General features: G+C 39.2%; 3 protein-coding genes across 4 annotated transcripts in view; 1 reads left to right on the top strand and 2 right to left on the bottom strand.

Moving 5' to 3' along the window:
* Positions 1-6,459, top strand: part of uggt2 (UDP-glucose glycoprotein glucosyltransferase 2) — a 39,246-nt gene extending 32,787 nt beyond the window's left edge. For both annotated transcript variants that reach the window (XM_086051182.1, XM_086051181.1), the window contains exons 35-40: positions 817-999; positions 1,083-1,243; positions 1,775-1,889; positions 3,033-3,149; positions 3,389-3,539; positions 4,608-6,459. In XM_086051182.1, the coding sequence (XP_085907308.1) occupies positions 817-999; positions 1,083-1,243; positions 1,775-1,889; positions 3,033-3,149; positions 3,389-3,539; positions 4,608-4,630 (750 nt within the window). In that variant the 3' untranslated portion in view covers positions 4,631-6,459. The remainder of the gene's footprint in view (positions 1-816; positions 1,000-1,082; positions 1,244-1,774; positions 1,890-3,032; positions 3,150-3,388; positions 3,540-4,607) is intronic.
* Positions 6,460-6,494: 35 nt separating this feature from the next.
* Positions 6,495-16,352, bottom strand: dnajc3a (DnaJ (Hsp40) homolog, subfamily C, member 3a). The gene is made up of 12 exons (XM_086051183.1): positions 15,992-16,352; positions 13,670-13,780; positions 13,474-13,598; positions 13,067-13,141; positions 12,629-12,781; positions 12,363-12,544; positions 10,917-11,036; positions 10,345-10,450; positions 10,146-10,269; positions 7,601-7,733; positions 7,366-7,514; positions 6,495-6,940 (listed from the first exon to the last, which is right to left on the bottom strand). Exons 1-12 carry the CDS (start codon positions 16,071-16,073, stop codon positions 6,798-6,800), a joined length of 1,503 nt encoding a protein of 500 aa, XP_085907309.1. The 5' UTR covers positions 16,074-16,352; the 3' UTR covers positions 6,495-6,797.
* A 483-nt stretch (positions 16,353-16,835) lies between these two features.
* Positions 16,836-19,320, bottom strand: LOC147136426 (claudin-10-like). Its single transcript, XM_086051545.1, has 5 exons — positions 18,920-19,320; positions 18,684-18,845; positions 18,090-18,171; positions 17,334-17,441; positions 16,836-17,259 (listed from the first exon to the last, which is right to left on the bottom strand). Exons 1-5 carry the CDS (start codon positions 19,149-19,151, stop codon positions 16,998-17,000), a joined length of 846 nt encoding a protein of 281 aa, XP_085907671.1. The 5' UTR covers positions 19,152-19,320; the 3' UTR covers positions 16,836-16,997.
* Between the last annotated feature and the right edge of the window lie 661 nt (positions 19,321-19,981).

The raw sequence follows: 19,981 nt of genomic DNA, 5'->3' as shown, positions 1-19,981 counted from the left end.
ACAATAATAAATGTACAGATGAGATTTGGTATTATTTTTGTCCACTTGGTGTCACCATCCTCATGTTTACTGTAGTATCTGTGGCTAGCTGTTAACTCTTTGTCACATCAACCCTAACGAGAAGTGCCAGCGACAGAAATTGTCGTCAACTATATTTTTTTATGGGAATGGGCAGAGAAAAGTCTTGGCCACCAGTGGTTTGATCATTAAGATGAGAAAGTTGCAAAATGAATAAATAAATAAATAAATAAAATAAACTATAGCCGGAGTTGTCAGCATTGGGTCTCTTTTTGATGAGATCACCCTGTATCAAACCAGTGTGGAAGATTATGAACGTGGCTAAAGTTTTTGTCACATTAAATCTACAACAAAGACTGTCACAAAAGAGAGTAAAGGTTACAGAGATTTTTTTGAATTTGGAAGTATAAGCAATGACGTAATGTTCGTACATACACACGGCACGCATGCACGCGCACACACTCCTAAATACTACTATTACTACTGCTACTAAACAGCGAGCAAATACTTTGTAAAGCTTGTCAAATGTAAAATTGCTACACTGGTGATTATTTGCAAATACATTCGTTTGCCATCAAAAGCCCATTTTCATTGTTATTGGTGTTTTATAGAAGAACAGATGTTTGACTTGTCACTAAAGCAAACATTTGCAGCATAAAAGTCACTGTTGTGCTGCGCATGAACAGCCTGCAAGCCTACTCTGTGTAATACACACCACTAGCACACCACCGCCAGCAATGTGAACCATTGATACGAAGCAGCCTGGATCTATTCTTTTCTGTCACAATGACTCTTTAGGAGACCATCTCGCACATGGCAGAGTCATACGGCTTCCAGTATGAACTTGTGCAGTACAAGTGGCCACGCTGGCTCCACCAGCAGACTGAGAAGCAGCGCATCATCTGGGGCTACAAGATCCTCTTCCTGGACGTCCTCTTCCCCTTGGCTGTGGACAAGATCATCTTTGTGGACGCCGACCAAGTCAGCATGAAAACCAAGCGCGTAAAGATGGTGACAGCGGGTGCGTAAAAATCTCTCGAGTTCCTGCCTCCTTCTCTTCGCAGATAGTTCGGGCAGATCTGAAGGAGTTGCGAGATCTGGACCTGGAGGGCGCTCCTTATGGCTACACACCTTTTTGTGACAGCCGTGCAGAGATGGACGGCTATCGCTTTTGGAAAAGCGGCTACTGGGCGTCGCATCTGGGACACAGGAAGTACCACATCAGGTACACTTGATCCACTGAATTACACTACAGCACATTCAATACATATCCGATTTTTTTTCATCCACATTTGGAAGGCTTCTTTCTGATCTAAAGGGATGCGATTTCATTCACTTCCCCCATAGTAGCAATACTAATTCCTCATTACATTCAAATCCAAACTCAGATGATTTCATGTACACTGTCCTCGAGGGTCTTGAAAGGCGCTTACAAATAAAATATATTATAATTAATATTATTTATTTATTTTTAAATTGTGTCAATGGGGGAGGTGTGATTTTAAAAGCAGTCAATTGAGTAAAGTCGCATTCCTCATTAAAACACAGTCAAACCATTTTTAAGTACATACAGTTCCTTTGCAAATGAAATAGAAGAAAAAATAAATTGCAAAAACAAGTTGTTGGTTTTTTTAGGTGTAGCCTTGTGTATGAAATGTGCTATAGAAATAAATCTGCCTTGCCTTGCCTGCCTTGCAAATAATCTTTTTTTTTTTCCTCCTAAGAGTACAACTCTCACGTCATATCTCCTCTGCAGCGCCCTCTATGTGGTCGATTTGAAGAAGTTCCGCAAGATCGCGGCTGGCGACAGACTGCGAGGACAGTACCAAGCACTGAGCCAGGACCCCAATAGTCTATCAAACCTGGACCAGGTAAAGAAAGATGATGTACTTTACATTCCTCCTGCTGGACACAATATTATTATTTAGCCATTTCTTGAAAAAATTCAAAGCAACAATTTTTATCCTGGAAAGGAAGGAAAATCCAACTTTTTCTGATCAGGTTAGAACATTTGTTAAAAAAGGTTCTTATCAAAAACAAAAAAAAATGCGTTTGTCTTAAAAATACCACTTTCTTGAAAGAAATCCACCAAAGGTTACATTTTTGTTTTGCCTGCGCAATATACAAAGGATTTTATTTAAAACTGACTTTGTTCTTAAAAGAAAAAACGAGAGATAAAAATAAACTTGAACATTTTCAAATTATAACAAATTTGTTCTAAAAAGTTGGTTTTTATTCTTGTCAAATTATGACTATTTTTCTAAATACTCTTTATTTTTTGAAAAAAATATTTAAGCATTTGATTACATTACGTGCACAAAAATGTACTTTTGTTGTACATGCCAAATTACATTTTATCATATTGAGTTTTTTTAATAAAATATTCTATTCTTGTAAGTAAAACTGACCCTCTCATAAGACTTTTCTCAAAAATACTTGTAAGACCAACTTTTTTCATATTACCATTTTTTATTTGAAGTATGACATTTTTCTAAAAAGAGTTTTTTCTTTGTTTTTTTGCTTTTAAAAAAGTTTTTATCTTCATAAATATGATTTTTATACACCTATCTATCGTCGCTGTCCTGTGAAAAACACGTAACTCCAATTTTGGAAACTTTTAAAAAATGTTCGCATTAATGCAATGTCTGTAACGCGGAAACACCATCATGTCAAAATTTGAAAAGTGAAAAAAATGGAGATAAGTGTTTTCACAGGACAGCGACGATATATTATAATGGTTTTCGATGTTTTCATTCTATACCACTTTTATACAAATGATGCCACTTGGAAAGCATTGGAATTTATTCTTGTAAAACAGATTTTTTTTTTTTTTAATTCTCACAATACAATATTAAGCTCCCCAAAAATAAGTGAATACCTCTGTGCCGGTGTCACTCACTAACTGAGCATTTTTTGGGGGGTCTTTGTAAAGTTCGAATTTGTAAAATCTCGTTGGACTGACCGTGTCTGTACTTCTTGTCGCTCAACTTGTCCTGCTATTGTGCTGCTTGTAGGACCTTCCCAACAACATGATCCACCAGGTGGCCATCAAGTCCCTCCCTCAGGAGTGGCTGTGGTGTGAGACGTGGTGCAACGACGCCTCCAAAGTGGCAGCCAAGACCATCGACCTGGTGAGAGCCGCAGCCGAGCCGTGGCAAACAAACTGTTAATTTAACCACATTTGCGTGCCATAAGGAGAAATATGAGCCACTGAGAACTACAGTGGGCTTGCTCCATTTTCGCTATTTTGATTTAAGTGCAATATTAGAGGATTGCTGCTCTAAGTCAAGCTCCAGCAAGGAATTTTGAGGCAGTTTTCCAGCCATTACACATTTAGATGTGGTTGTGTCGTGTCGTGTTTGCGGCGCAGTGCAATAACCCCAAAACCAAAGAGCCCAAACTGACGGCAGCGGCGAGGATCGTGCCTGAGTGGGTCGACTACGACAATGAAATCAAGCAACTGCTCAAGGGAATCCGTCGGCGGGATGACGCCACGATGTCCAAAATGCAACAAAATGGAGGTGCGTACACAAATTAGCACTTTAACTGATTAACTGCTAGGCATTTTCAGAAAAAAAATTAAAAATATAAATACGTTCCTGGGATTGAATGGCTGCACTGTGAAAAGACATATAAAAACGTTTTTGTAAGTTAATGAGTTAAAAGACGTTCTCGATTAACCTAAATTGAACGGTTTTCCCCATCTTTTTGCAACAGAAAAAGATGTTTTGAATCTGGTGAAATGAGAATTTTTTTTGTCATTAAAAAACAAAAAGAATCATTTCTTAAAATTACCACCTTTTAAAAGTGTTTTTTTTTCCTTGTATTATTATGACGTGTTGTAAGAGTACAACATTTTTCTTGGAAAAAGAAAAATGTTTATTCTTGCAAGATTACGACTTTTTAATATTTTTTGGTTTCATTTCTTTATTTATTTTTTTACTTTTAAAGATGAATTCCAACTTTTAAAATGAAACTTTACTTTTAATGTGATTAGGGTTAGGGTTATTCTCAAAGTATGATTAAAATGTTCCAGGGGGAAAAAAAACTTTTTTTAGATTTTTTTTTTTTAATTAAAAAAATGTAGCATTTCATAGATTAGATTACACCTTTGAAAAACACATTTTTCTCATTTTGTTACATTCTTCTTGAATAAAATCTATTTTTTTTTCCCCAAGAAAAAAAATGTTTTTACTCAAACTATGAGATTTTGTGTATGTAAGCTTTGTCCAGATTTTCTATAGCTACCTATAAGATATTTGACAAGGAAATTAGTTCACAAAGAAATACAGTTATTTCTTGACTAGTAGCCATTTTTTTGGTAATATATTTTGTTTTCCTCAAGGAAATTCTCATAAAAACATGGCATGGCATTTTTTTTTCTCCTAAGTGTAAATACTTTTTTCTCAAAAATGTTTTTATTCATATATAATAGGATTTTAGTACGATTACTACCGGTCCTTTTTTTCTTATTAAATGATGACACTCCCCCCCCTTAAAATCGGATTACATGTTATTTTTTTCATACTGAAAAAAAAAAATGCAGCTTTTTCTTTACAATTACCCCTAAAACTAATTGTCCTTGACAGGCCACAAGCGCGATGAACTTTAGCAAATGGGTCAAGTGAGGACGCCTGAAGTCAGACGATTGCACGCGCACACGGGATGTTATTTGGGACATTTGCCACGTGCGCTCCGACAGTCAATTTGCACCATCCACACCTGACGTGTTCAAATAACCCAAGTGGGACATCGCTACTGGCACTCTTGGAAGAATGAAGGAGAGTGAAAGGAAGGAGATCAGGTTTGTGTTGACATACATTGCACTGAAATCCTGTTTTATTATTTAACATAACATTTTAAAAAACAGTTGTTAAAATGTTAGAAATTGCTCGTAGTAGAACAAGGTCCATTCATTCACCATGAGTAAACCCGTCCATTAGAATTGACCATTGCAGCTGTAATAAGTTGACCACTATAAGAAAAAGTTGGAAAGACGTGAGTAATGTTTTAAAATATATATTTTGGGGGTGAAAATGTCCAAATTTTCACACGAACCTAAACGCAACGGTCTAAGACCAACTTCTGTGAGAGAGATATGTACAATGGTGCCTTAAGTTAAATTTGTTCCGTGTTCACGCTCGTAACTGGCATTTTTTGCTTCATTTCAACGGACATTGTGCTGCTCCTTCTGTGTCGGCGCCATGGGGAAGTATAATCCAGACACAAAGATATACATAGAGATGGTCATAGCTCCTCAGTAAGCCTCAGTAGTGTCAGTCATTCTTTGCAGAAGATAAAGAAAAAATGCCCGAGTATTACGTCGATATGTTGCTGCACTGTTGATGTTCAAACATCTGTTGCTTAAAGGGTAATAACACCACCACATAGATGCCATTTGTTAGCCTGTCTGTGGCATTTTGCATTGTGTGCATGAAGATATCTGACATTCAAAGTAATGTGTTTGTTTTCAATATATGTGTGATTCTCTTTGTTGTATGTTTAGTTTGACAGTAAACTTCAAAATGAGCAGCTTGTATTTTTTTTTTTTTTTAAGAATTGTTTACTATCTGCCAAATTTCTGCTTGTTGTGAAGTGAGTCGAGTTCACTGCCACATTCAGTGATCACAGTGATGGAATCTCAAAGTAAAAAAAAACATCCAAACGTCAACTTGTATCTCGAAAAACTCTTAAGGTGAATCACTCGTATCTCAAGGCACCATTGGCATTGTATGTGAATTATGCAATGTAAAAATCAAACCGTATTTAGTCAGATGATTGAGGAAAGCCAACCAAACTTTTGTGTCCTAACAAGACACATTTAATATTATGCCTTTACCCTGGTCAATATAAGAACTGCATTTTTGCCAAAAAAAAAAGTATTGTAATGTTATTACTTTTTATTTTTTACTGAGCATTACAGTACAAGTTTATTTTTTGTAAAGGGAATTTGTAAAATGCAAAAAAAAAAAAAAAAAAAAATTTTCAAAATGCTTTTTCAATATTATGTACATTTACATCTTTAGGTTTGTTAAATTATGATTCCCCCACACTGCCACCTGTAATACACTTTTACAACTTTTTTCTCCTGTGATTCGGACTCTTTCTGTTCTAGTATTAGAAGTAGTTGTCATCCTTATCCAAGAGGGAAAAAAGCCCAAGAATAAAGTTGTATTGTAGGACAAATCTTCATAAAATCAGGTGATTTTAGAAGACAAGGCCTCTCTGCATCATTAGGCTAAAATATACATAAATGAATCAATAATGATTTGGCCATTATTCTGAAGGTTTCAATATTCACTATTGTCTCAGGAATGAAAGATGTTGCAACTTGGCCAAAAGTCTTAAATGAAACCCCATGTGGTCCACATTTCACTGTGCCGTGTGACCTTTTCATGTCATTCAAGTGTGGATGAAAATAAATGCAACTTTTGGTCAAAATGAATGTGTTGTGTAAAACTGTTTGATCAACCACGTTCAAACGTCGAAATGCATTTAATATACATAAATAAGCTCTTTATTTACAGGTCAAGACCAGTCATAGAAAAATAGTTTGTTGGCGTGTACAAAACGGTTTTCCTGACTGGATGCGCATCAAAGAAAACAACTTTGGAATGAACCCTTTACTGCTGGTAGTTAAAAAGCTCCTCTTTGTTTGCATAGCAGTGTCATATTCAAAATGGAGGAGTCCGCATGTTGACAAACTGCTGCTTTAATGAATCTCACATTTTCCCTTCTTAAATGGAGAAGAAATGAGTTAAGTCTGAGCCCAAGCGTCCTCAGTTGAAGTTGAATTTGAAGTGGAAGTTTCCCGATCCGAACGGGTTGAAGTTGTGGAATTGATGGCCGCCGCCCCTGTGGTGACCCTGTTGACTCTCGGGGTCCATGGGGTCTTCGCCTTGGTCGAACTTGGTTCTCATCTCTGGAAGATGGAAACACAGTCATAGGTATTATCAAAACTGGCTAGAAGACGAATGGAATGTTTCCATAATACATGGGTCCTTAAATTATTTGATGAAATCGCTGACATTTTACAGAACTTTTTCTTCTTTTTTTTTTTTCAACGGGCTTCCGTCAGCGATTCCGACGGCGGCCAGCAAATCCTCACCGCGAAAAATAGACTAAAGACGGACTACAGACAAAGGACTGATTTAAATACACGGGCTTCCGACTAATTTTACCCGTCATTCGTCAACCGTCAGCAAAACGGGCGTCCGTCACAGGCAGATAGACAGACCGGTCCATCACATAGACGGAATGCCCAGCTCTGATATTTCACATGATCATCTCTTTTTATTTAGTACTAATTAGGGATGGGCGAGTACCGATACCAGGCATCGTTCTTACCCGGATTGGTTAGGACCTCCTTGGCCTGAGCAATGTCAATGAACTTCTTCTCAGCCGCCTTCTTTTCGTCTGGATCCTGGAAGTTGTCCGGGTGCCATTGTTGGGCCAGTTTTCTGTACGCTTTGATAATCTCCTTCTTCTGGGCCGTTCTGTTGCGTAACATAAGAACAACCTCAATGACATCATAGATGAACTTGTTGATTTTGTGAAAAAAAAACGTTTCTAAGTTTTGGACCTCTTGACTCCCAAGATCTTGTAGTAGTCTCTCTTCCGAGACTGTTTAAGGAGGCGTTGGGCTTTCTCCAGACCTTCTTTGATCTGACGGTCGTTCTCGCTGTGTTCCGACGCACTTTCGTAATCCCTAATAGCTGCAACACACAAAAGAAAAAAAACATTTAGTCATAATCATTCTCGGCCATTCAGCCTCATCAAAATGGAGACCTTCTTTGTTTTATGTTGTTTGAATTCTACTTTCAAGGTCATTGTCTCTGTTTCTAGGTGTTATGATGCAAAAATACAGCACATTTCCCCAAAATATATCTACGTTCAATTTGATACCTCTAGTTCTGTAAGTTACACAAATTGTATTTTTACTTTACATTATTTGTACGATTTACATTCAAATAATTATCTAAAGTTATTTTATATTTAACATTAAAGTTAGGCTATAAAGGGGTTTATATATATTTTTACATTAAAGTTAATGCCTGTTCCATGAGTTATGCTGTGTACACTTGTTTATGATTTGACATTCTTGCATTCCTCTAAATCAATGAGCTGTGCTGTAAAAAAATGTAATTTTAATTTAACATTAAAAGTGTGTTTTCTTTTTTTTTTTTTTGACAATTTAAAAACTCTGGTTCCAATAATTGGCATTTTAAAAAAAAAAAATCGATTTTTAAAAATTAATTACCTGGCAAAGTATATATATTTATAGTTCATTTCAGGGCTATGAAAAACTTAAAAATGGATAACATTTTATAGGTCCTTGAAAAGTTAAGAATATCTTTTTCTATTACCGTTTGTAAGAATCATGGAAATATTTTATGGATAACATTTAGAAAGCTTAAAGTAAAATGTAACATGTGATTGAAATTGACCCAAAAGCGCAATGTCACGCTATATCGGTCATGTGACAGTTCACGACGTTAGCGCAAAGCAAACAAGTGGAGCGCTCAACGTGCATTTTGAGACCAATACTTTTCCTACAAGTTGTCGGTAGACGACACGTAGCTCATCTTTTCCAGATGTTTCTCGACAGCCTGATTACTAAGCGATTTGCATGTGGCGACAAAAAAAAAAAAAAAAAAAAAAAAAGATTTCATATTTTTTTATCAATTGTGTTGAAACAACACTGGTACTTTTTTTTATATTCCTTTCTTGTGTTCTGTTTCTCATGCTCTCGGTGATGGATGGTTAACGTTGCTTCTGTAGCAATTACAACATGACAGTGTATCAAAATGTTATCTTGTTTTGACAGTACAATCAACTACAATATTTCAGACGATGTTTGTGTGTTTTTCTTTGTGTGCCTCAATCATTTCCAGTGGACCGTCTGTAATGTGTACATTTTTCACTCTTGGCAATCAAGTGAGATGTTATGGAGAAGTCATTAAAAAAAAAAGGTCACGGGACCTGTCATTTTAGCACCTCGGTTGACTTAACTACCACTGTGGGGAAAAAAAAAGAACCACGTTTGAAATATTTTCTACATTCAGCTACACTCTAAAAATATGTTCACGTCATAATGTGTGAATAATTTTTGATCACAGTGTTAGCCATCACTTTGAGCTCATGTTGCAGCTGCTCCAGGCTGTTTATGCAGCGAGGTGCACTAAAAGGTGAATTAAGCGGTCTGCGGGCTGTGACACTTTAAAAGCCACCACGACCACATCTGAGCGCTCCCGCGGTGTTGATTGTGCATTTTAGCTCGGTGACAGAGTTGGACGAGCCGGTCAAAGAGGTTGTCGGGTCTGCCTGAAGGGATGCTGCTATTAAACCTGTTAAACGGACATGGCTGTGGGTTTTTTTTTTGGGTTTTTTTACAACACGCAGTTGTCCGTATTGTCTGAGTGTCGCATTCAAGTGACAGATTTAGACAAACAGCAGGCGAGGATGTGTTGTTTGACAAAGAGAACAGCAGGTGTCAGGTGGGAAACGGGATTATTCACCATCTGCCCTCACTGGATGTTTGGCACGCTGAAGGGACACTTAGTGCTTATCAAAAAAACATCCTGCATTTTGTGGGCCAGCATTACAATTGGCAATTGGTACACTTTACACTTGCCGTTATATTACGCCAATAAAGTATTCATATACAAAACAAAACAAAAAAAACCTGCAATATTCCGAAATCATTTTGAAAATACAACAATAATAAATAGTATGTGGGGGGGCTTGTTTGTTCAAACAATGACGTCGTGTATTTTGGTAGGTAGTACTGTCATGAGAAAGTTGTAATGAATATTAAAATATTTTCTTAACATTCTGACTTTATTTGAATCAACTAACTTTTACTTCCATCAGATTTCAACTTAAAAATGAAGACTTACATCGTACATCGACTACTTTATTCTCAATACTATAATTTAACGGTGGCAATTCCTTTTTAATTAGAAGCAGCTAAAATGAACAGTGGAATACTACAACCAATCATAATAATAATAATAATAATAATGACCTCCAGGCCCACCTAGCACATGTTGGACATCAGATGAGATGTAAACAGCGTACACATACCGTACATATGACTTGACAGGACATAATGTAAGCGCGCTTACCCTCCTCGTACTGCTCATCTTGGATGTAGGCCTCAGCCCTGTCCTTCAGCACGTTGACGTTGTGCGGGTCCACCTGGAGGACTTCGCCGCACACCTTAATGGCTCTGATAGTTTGCTGCTGGCCCTGTGAAAGCCAACACGCTACCTTTAACCTGTGTTCAAATAAACATCAAACGGCGGCACGGTGGGCTGGTCTTACGTGCGTCAACGCGTGGCAGATGCGCTCCTTAGCCAGGATTGTGAAATAAGCCACGTTGGGCTCCGTCTTCATCACCGCCTCGAATTTACTCACAGCGTCCTCGTACCTGCAAGGTAAGCACAAAAAGGACGAGGCGCTAAAACGATTGAAGGGATGATGTAACGCAGCAATTCTCAAACCGCCAGTGGTATGCGGGCTCCCACTAGTGGGAAGCACACAATCATATTACAGTAGCTTCATTTATTTATTCTTTTTTCTCCAGTACAGTTCAGTACAATAGCCACATAGATTTTTTTTTTTTTCACACCATGTTTTCAAACAGTTATCCATTTTTCGTTTTAATTGATATATATATATTTTTTTTTTCCCCACCATATTGAAGCACAGCGTTAATGCTCAAACGTCACTGGTACGCTAGCATACAATCCAAACCTCTGGCCTACTAAGGGCACTTGTTTTCGTTTTCGTTTTCATGTTGGTCATCATGGTGGTACTTCAAAAGTATTTTTGGAGGTGCTGCTCGATGTGAACAGTACGAGAACTGCTAAAGTAACGCGCGCGCGCGCACACACCTCTGCTCTTGGATGAGTCCCTCAGCAGACTGGATCTGTTTGTTGAGCTTCTTGACCTTCTTGTAGTGACTGAAGCACTGCTTGTGATCGGGGTCCAGCTTTAGGCACTCGCGCACCTCACTGCACATCACAACAGAGGAGAAAGGAAGTAGAGAGGTGCATAAATTGTAAACTATAAATACATAACGCATGTACAAATCCATCTATTATCCAAAGTGCTTATCCTTCACAGGGGTCGCGGGCGTGCTGGAGCCTATCCCAGCTGTCTTCGGGCAGTAGGAGGGGGACACCCTGAATTGGTTGCCAGCCAATCGCAGGGCACACAGAGACAAACAAACATCCGCACTCACAATCACACCTAGAGGCAATTTAGGGTGACCGATCAACCTGTCACGCATGTTTTTGGAATGTGGGAGAAAACCGGAGTACCCGGAGAAAACCCACGCAGGCACGGGGAGAACATGCACGGGGAGGCCGGAGCCGGGATCGAACCCACGACCTCTGAACTGTGAGGAGGACGTGCAAACCAGTCGACCACCGTGCCGCCCAGGTGTACAAATCATGAAAAAAAAAAAAGATTGTATTGAACAATTTAAAAAGTTTATTCTATAGTCAATATTTGCGGATTGACCTATTCACAGATATTTTTGATATTGTTGTAACACGTTCACCAACACATATGTTGGAGCAACACCAATAGACAGATAATGCAACATTTATCACAGACATCGCTAGCGTCGGGCCAAAACCTCATATGTCACATTTTGGTGAATTTCTTTTTTTTTCTTCAAAAATCTATATTATTGGTCAGTCCACACACGTGGGTGTTAGTGTTATTGACCAATATAAAGTGTGAAAATGTCTTGTTCTCTTTCACAATGCAATGCTAATTTGAACAAACTTGCCATTTTTGGGTTCTCCCGAGAAGTGACTTTTGGGGTTACATGGTTTTGGCCCGGCGACGCCAGTGACATATTCATAATCCTCTGCCAAGAAAGGCTAATATTACTGCAGCTTACTACGGAGATGTTACCTCATTCATGTCTATAATATTGTCTGTATTATGCTGTACCCAGCATAATGTCCCCAGATAGCAAAGGAACGTACTGTACATCTGAATGAGTACAATGTCAACTGAATTGGGGAAAAAAAAAAAAAAAAAAAAAAAAGATGTGGAAAAAGGTTATAAGCATGGTAATGGAACAAATTAAACTTGTATCTCAAGGCACTACTGTACTTCATTGTGCCAATAAAAAATTGTCACATTTTGTAAGTAGAACCAATTGGTATGGAGCACTGGACAAGGGTGCCATAAACGTGCTTCTCTCGAGATAATTTCCTGTGGTCCCTTTCATAACGGAAAAGCCCAAAAAAGGACAACGTGAACAACACTTCTTTATCCATGCCGATGCATTGAGAGAGGAGACAGCGTTATTTCGTTCTTACTTGAGGGACATCTCGTGGTCTCCCAGGTTGTAGTAGATGGTGCTGAGCTGGTAAAAGGCGTGCGTGTTGTCATTCCTCAACTTGGACGAGGCCTTCAGGTCGCTGATGGCCTTCCCCATCTCGCCCATCTGAATGTAGCACTCGGCGCGCATCTCGCGAGAGGTGGCGTCCCAAACGCAAGTCTGTAACGCGGACACGGTTGACTCAAGCGGAGGATAGGCGAGAGCGAGCAGTCATGGGGATGCGGACGAGTTGAAGTGCCCTGCCTCAATGACGGCGTCGAGGAGGGCGGCCGCCGCTGCGTGGTCTTTGCCGTCGTAGCTGCGGCGCGCCTCAGCCGCTAGACGCTGGATCTCGTCGCACTTCGACAACTGATTCTGGGCCTCAGTTGCCTCCTTGTCACTGGGGTGGGCCTTCAACTGAAATATCACATACAGGCAGACTTATCACATCGCGGCTTTATGTTTTTTCCTGTCATCTAAGGTACTGTGGGAGATTTTCTTTATGGGTCATTGTAGAAAAATACAAATAGATCTCAATGCTATTTATCTGTAGGAACATGTTTTGACATACAATTTAAATAGTTTGAAGGCTCTGTGTTTCACTTCAGTTTAGTAACTCACGTGGCAATCTAGCTGCAGAGCAACACTGACACCTTCAGGTCAAACCACATTTTTGTCAATGTTGTCACACGGTCCACTCACCACCTTGCGGAAGTCATTCTCTGCTTCGTCCAGCTTGCCTTGTTTCAGAAGGAGGTTTCCACGCTGGAGACGTGCCTGACAAGGGTTAAAACATCCATTTGTTGATGTACATAGCAGCCACGCAAAGGATTTGAACCATAAGTGTTTTTGTTTTTCCCTTTCTTTCTTTTGTGATGCCACCACCGACGGCGGTAACCCGTGACGGCAATTAATAAAAATAATGAGGAAAAAAAAAACCAGGCCAAAAAAAAAAAGACGTTTTATCAAATCTGAGATTTTTACAGGTCAATCTGAACCACGATTTAAAAAGGAGGGTTAATAAAGGTGTTACGTTGGTAACAGTTGGAATGGTTTTTTTTTCTCTGTTATTTCCAAAAGGAAAAATGTTTTGGAAATGCGACACTCACAGACGTGAAGTCAGGTTTGAGTTCGATGACTCTGCTCAAATCAGGCAGCGCCGATTTGGACTTGCCCATGGCCAGATACACCGTGGCTCTCCTGTAATAGGCCAAGTAGTTCTTGGGATCGCCATCTGACCAGAGGACATTGATGTTTAATTACATGCAAATGCATAGGCAACCAGATGGAAAGTTTGACACTTACCAACGGCAGCATGGAAGTGAGACAGAGCGTCAGCTAGTTGTCCTGCTGCGAGCAGCTTCTTGCCCATCTCCATGTGATGGTCCACGCTCCCTTCCCTGCCACACTTTACTCCTGACAAAACAAACACATACAAAAAGAAGTGTGCTCAAACTAGGGCTGTTTTCTGTTTCTCATCACAAACGGATTCCTGATTTTTAGCGAGCTGAAAGTCCCAACGACAATTTTTAACTTCCCCACAAATAATACAAAAGAATGTTTTTTTTTTTCTGAACAGAAAAACATGTTATATTAGGACATACTCATGCAAATGTGGGCCATTGATTGTTGACATGCAAACATGTTTTTTGGGGAGGTGCAGCTAATGAATTATATTGATGCCTTGACTTACGAATTTAGTTTGTTCCATGACCATTCTTGTAAATGGAAGGAAATACCAGTAAAATCTACCCTTCACTGCGCTCCGTCCGGTGTGCAGCCTTCCTGACTTAGTAAGGTGAGGTAATTTTTTTTCAGAGGATAAAGAATATTTACCTGAGATAATTGTTACATTGTCTAAAAGTGTTATAGCACCGCCACAAACATGCTATTCGATAGCCAGTGTATGGCATTCTGCATTGTGTGTTAGCATTAAGATAGCGGACATTCAAAGTGATGTTGTTCTAATTACTTACTGCGTACTTCTCTTTATTTTATGTTTAGTTTGACAGTAAACTACAACTGGGAGTGGCAATAAAGAGCTTCTGAAGAATTGTTCACTATCTGGCAAATTGCTGCTTGTGAAATTAGTTGAGTTTGCAATCAAAGTAAAGGTACATTTTATTTTCAAAAACATTAATTCACATAAATTTAATGACAGAGGAAATCAGGGGTGCCCATTGCACTAATTGTGGTCTACTGTACCCATCCATTGCATGTGTACTAGTGTGGATAGAATCACATGGCTGTAAACAAACCAATCGAACATTGTTTCTGACACATGGATGCAAAATTTAAGGAAGCTACTTATTTGCCCAGTTAGCCAACGCTAATTTATTTCTACTGAAGTGGGGTATAAAAATGAGTGGGGGCGTGAAGCCACAAACCACTACCATAAGAAATGGGTGAACTTTTTCCTCACATAATGTCATCAAAGTGTGTTTGCTTCATCTACAAGTCTAGCACTGCTATTCTGAAGAAAGGAAATTTAGAGTGGACTGCAATTTTCAGCCTGCTCATAAAAGCTATGACACTGACCGCTCCCCGATAAGTGAACGAGGAAAGAGAAAGGCAAAATTGCTAAATCCCAGATGCTTTGTTGAAGCCAGTCACACTTGTGCTACACGTTTCAGGAGGCTTGTCATTGATTTATTGTCTTAAATAGCTACAGCATTGCTTATACTGAACTCATCAAGAGTGGAGAATGAGGGTTTGACACTACAAAACTGCCAATGACACTCAGCTCAAGTCCAGGGCTCGTGGACAGCTTTGGAACTTATTCACAGAAAAAGAGGAAATGTGCAACCCCCTTCACTGTTACTTTATTAAGATCCAGACCACTTCTTGATACGAGTCTGCCTTTTCCCAAATTAAGATTACTGAGCCAGTTACTCAACATGCGTCTATCACATATATAGTTGCCAATAGCAGTCAATGAGTTTCACTCAAATATTGTTCCAAATTGGTAGATTGAGGCTGGCTATCAGCAGATGCTGCTGTCTGGACTAAACATCCCAGGCTGATTCTATTCAGTGCAAGTCGAGTCAGGGTATGACAAAAAATATATATAGCTAGATTATGCATCGCAGCCATGCAAGCTTCATCAACTTCGACTGCACATTGGAAAAACACTTGAATTTTTGGATCATGGTTGATGGGTATAGATCATGCCCGAATTATAATTATTATGTAAAATAGCCCACAAGCCGAAAAGGTGTCGTGAACCCTGATCTAAATCGCAAAATTGTAAAAAATGTTTACTTTTAATAGGGGCTGTAGGCCTACTCATTTATGTTGAGCGCTCAGTGTATTGTACGGCATGTCACTTTTTGTTTGTCTTGAGTCACTTCAAAAACAACAAACCAAACAGGTAGTTTAGGTTCCTGTGACACAACCAATGCAATACGGAGTCGGTTTAAAAGTGTCAACAGGCTACAAATATTGTGAAAAAGTGGGAAACTGTAAGATAGCCTGCATATGTGTTGACTTTTAAGGCTACACTAACGTTAGCACAGTTATCGATTTAGCTAACGTCCATCAATAGTTGTATGAAATTACCAAAAAGCAGGCATCTAGTGTCGTAAAACACACCACGAATTATTTCCACATAACTACTGTATGACTTACCTTCGTATCGCATGTCAATCAAAACAAGAACATATGGCAAGTAAGTTAGTATCTTGTGAGCCACGTGCTCCATGGAAACCATGGTTAAATCCCACTCGAGTTGCTCTCGGTGTCCGTGGCGAGGTGACAAGTGCTCAAAAGCGGCGTTATTTCTAATCTGGTTGGGTTTAATGTCCAAACCAGCACCATGTGTTGACAGCTTTGAAGCAATAAACTGTAGGGAAACTCTCCTTCCTCATCGCCTTCCCTGACAGCCACACACAACTGCGCGGACCGGTCGTGGGGCACGCTGATTGGCTGCCGTGTTGGAGAAAACCACGCCTACACCAAGAGCTTCAACTGAGTGCAGCCACGGCAGCACACGGCGTGCGTGCCTGCCTGCGTGGAGAAACACCCTTCAAATATTAGGAAACTATTGTGTGTGTGTGTGGAGGAGTGTAGTGTGTGTGGAGGAGTGTAGTGTGTGTGTATATATATATATATGTGTGTATATATATATATATATATATACAAATATATATACATATATATATGTGTATGTGTATATATATATACACATATATATATACACATATACATATATACACATATATATATACACACATATATATATACATATATATATACACATATATATATACACATATATATATATACACATATATATATATACACATATATATATATATATATATATATACATATATATATATTATACAATATATACAAACACAAAAGAGAGCGCATTTGTTAAATAAAGTGCCACAATAATAGGCACACCTGCAAAATTCAAACCATATGTGCATGTATAGGTGTTGTATCAAAATGAGCTGCAGTGGGGAAGTAGGGTTACAATTTATTTGTTTTACAACTCAAATTTATGAATCCAATTTATAAAACCAATCAATTCCTCTTCTGCTGTGTCTCAACATAAAATGACATTTTCAAATGTAATAGTTTAGTTGTTTTTTAAAAAAAACAACTGGTGTCCTCATTTAAAATGAACTCAGACGTATGCATTTATTGACGATGTTCTGGTGCTGCTGGTCCCTGCAGAGACGCTGCTGCCGCTGGCTCTACTACCACTAGTACGACTACCACTACTACTAGTACCACTGCTAGTATGGCTACCACTACTACTAGTACCACTGCTAGTATGGCTACTTGGTGCTTTCCTGCTCTCACTCACATTTGAGAGAGCCACCTTCTTCTTTGTGGGCACGGCCATGTAAGGATCGGGGTACATATAGGCGGGGTCTGCTTCGTAACTGAAATGAAAATTAATGGATTTTTTTTTTTTAGGTTGCTGTTCGCATGGGGAAGTTGCAGTACGTATTCGTACCTTGATTGGCAGCCTTCCCTCCCCGCAAAGATACTGTAAAGAAGACCTCCAACCACCAGTAAAGTCGAGCCTCCCCAGCCGATAAACACGCCAACACCGATTTCAAACCTAAATGGAAGATCAAGTCATTAACATTAAAGAAGACATTACGGAAAATTGACATTTGAATGGCTTGAATAATAGTACATGCAGAGCTTCAGTGTTAGTATCGATTATGTTCTGATAAGCAGCTAAGTGTTGTTCTTGGTCACACAGATGAGTTGTCGCTGGCTTTGTCACATTCTCAAGGTCTACCTGTGGTTGTCATGGTAATGAAAGCCATTCTTACATGCAGAGCTGGGCATTTTACTAAAAATTTGCGGTCCTTTTATCACCTTCTGCCTACAGCCAGGGTACTCATCTGCCGTCTGTTTATCCGCCATTTTGTCAGGCTAGAAAAAAATAGTACCCGCCTATGGGCCAATCCGCCATAGGCAGATAGACGGACAGGTCCGTTGGCTAGGCGGAATGCCCACCTCTGCTTATTTGCATGAAACAAAACGGTGTGATACCAACCGGAGTGTGACAAGTGTATATTAAGTGTGGAGTTCTTTATTCTTTGTGAATTTTGATGGAAGAATGTTATTTTTTATTTTATTTTAATAACTAGGAATTGCTTTAAATTGTGAACAACAACCCCCCAAAAAACAACACCAACAAAAAAAACCAACAACAACATAATACGTCACTTTTAATTATCCTGAGAAATGTCCTTACTTTTGTTCTCTGTAATTAGGATCCTGGAATTCTGCTCTTATTTTGTTGCCATAATAGGAGAAAGCAGTCATAGAACACACCCCTGAAACCAAAAGACACAGAGTAACATAAACACCTACCAGCCACAATATTAGGCACCTTTGCAAAATTCAAACCATATCCAATATCAGAGAGATGTATCATGAAGTTATCAATATGTTAGACAAGGCCAGGCAACTTTATTTATACAGAACATTTCATGCACAAGTTAACTCAATGTGCTTCATATAATAAAAAAACCCACAGCATCTAAAGGCATTTACAAACAAAAGAATTTATGACATTTAAAACTTTATTGTTGTGGGTGTAGTTTGCGGGCTTGTAGAACTTGACTGCACCATACCAGAGCAGTTTAAAATAATAAACGCCACACCTCAAATGAATATTATCAATATTATAAAAAGGTGACTGCAATTACTTTAACTATGACACGTGCTGTATGTACACTTTGCAGCTGAGTAAATATAAAGTATGTAAAAACCAGAGTCACATGAGGCCATGCATGCCTGCCAATTGTGCAGCTGTTCCTAATGAACTGCCTGTTATAAATCTCACCAGCAAAGAGGTAATTCATCCCCCCGGCAAAAGTCACTCTTGCCTTGGCCAACTCCGAGCCACCGATCTTGGTACACTTCATTCCCACCATGACCAGGACCGAGCCGAAGAACGCCAGGATGATGGCGGTGATGATGAGGGCGCGGCACATGTGAATGTCCCCTGCAAAGAAGGGTTTCCGCACACAAAACAAGTGGAACACATGTACACTACATTGACATTGTGCATGTACTTACATTTGAGCGCAAGCAAGGACGGGATTCCCTTGCAGTCGGACACGCCAGTGGAATCGGACACGCAGTCCTTCCACAAGTTGGAGAAGTAGTTGGAGGTGGTCAGGACAATGCTGCCCACCTCAGACCAGGTCCAGATCTCGGTGGGCATGGTGGAGCACACCAGGATCCATCCAGCCACGCAAACCACGAAGCAGCCCATCTCCATGTACATCACCACCGTCCTGTAACCCATCTTTGCTTTGAAATGAACAATTAGTGGAAGACTTTCTGGTGTGAGAAGTTTTCAAGGCAGCACAGTGTGTTAGCGCGCGCCCTCATGATGATGATGATGATGATGATGTGAAGGCTGTTTTGTGTGTGCGTCACCTCTTGTCGCGCCACTCCCGTGTTTTGTGAGGGTCACCGTGATGTGTTTGTTGTTAGTGGGAAATCAAAACGCTTACCAGCATGGCCCCAGTTTGGGGTGTTGACTTCTTGTCGGTCTTGTCATAAAGATGAAAACTGGCTGACAAATTCCAGTGAGAGACTCAAATCGACATACATTGGCTTGGGAATTGTGAGGCAACCACTTGTACACTGTGATGCCCCTTAAAAATTATAGTGCTGTAATTAAAATCCTTGCAGTCAGTGTAACTTTTTTTCTGCTTTATAAGAAATTCATAAATATACAAAGGCAAATCATTCAACAAATCAGACAGGTATAGAAAGTTACTATAAGTATTACCATCATCTTAACTAGGTACAACCGTCAATCAATTAAGTAAAGCAGTAATCGTGAAATGTTCATAAATATATTTTATTTTATTTTTTAATATTAGCGGGCCTACTGCTAAAGTGAAAAGGCCGGTACCGGTAAGTTAAAATTGTATTGTGGGAATCTATTCATTTCTTACTGTGGACTGCACGACAGTCTGTTAGAACGTACAATATTATTACATTATACCACCAAAAAGTGGTTACGTCATAAAACAGAAAACACTTGAATACTTAATCAACTTCATTTGAACTAAATTAGTCCACTAATTATTTTTTCATGGACTACAGGTATACTAGATTTTTTTT

Source organism: Filicampus tigris, chromosome 14 (assembly GCF_054856515.1).
Source record: "Filicampus tigris isolate MCC_2025a chromosome 14, RoL_Ftig_1.0, whole genome shotgun sequence".
In the NCBI taxonomy this organism is placed as follows: Eukaryota; Metazoa; Chordata; class Actinopteri; order Syngnathiformes; family Syngnathidae; genus Filicampus; species Filicampus tigris.
Note: the sequence above shows the minus strand (reverse complement) of the source record. Positions and strands in the feature narration are given on the sequence as shown.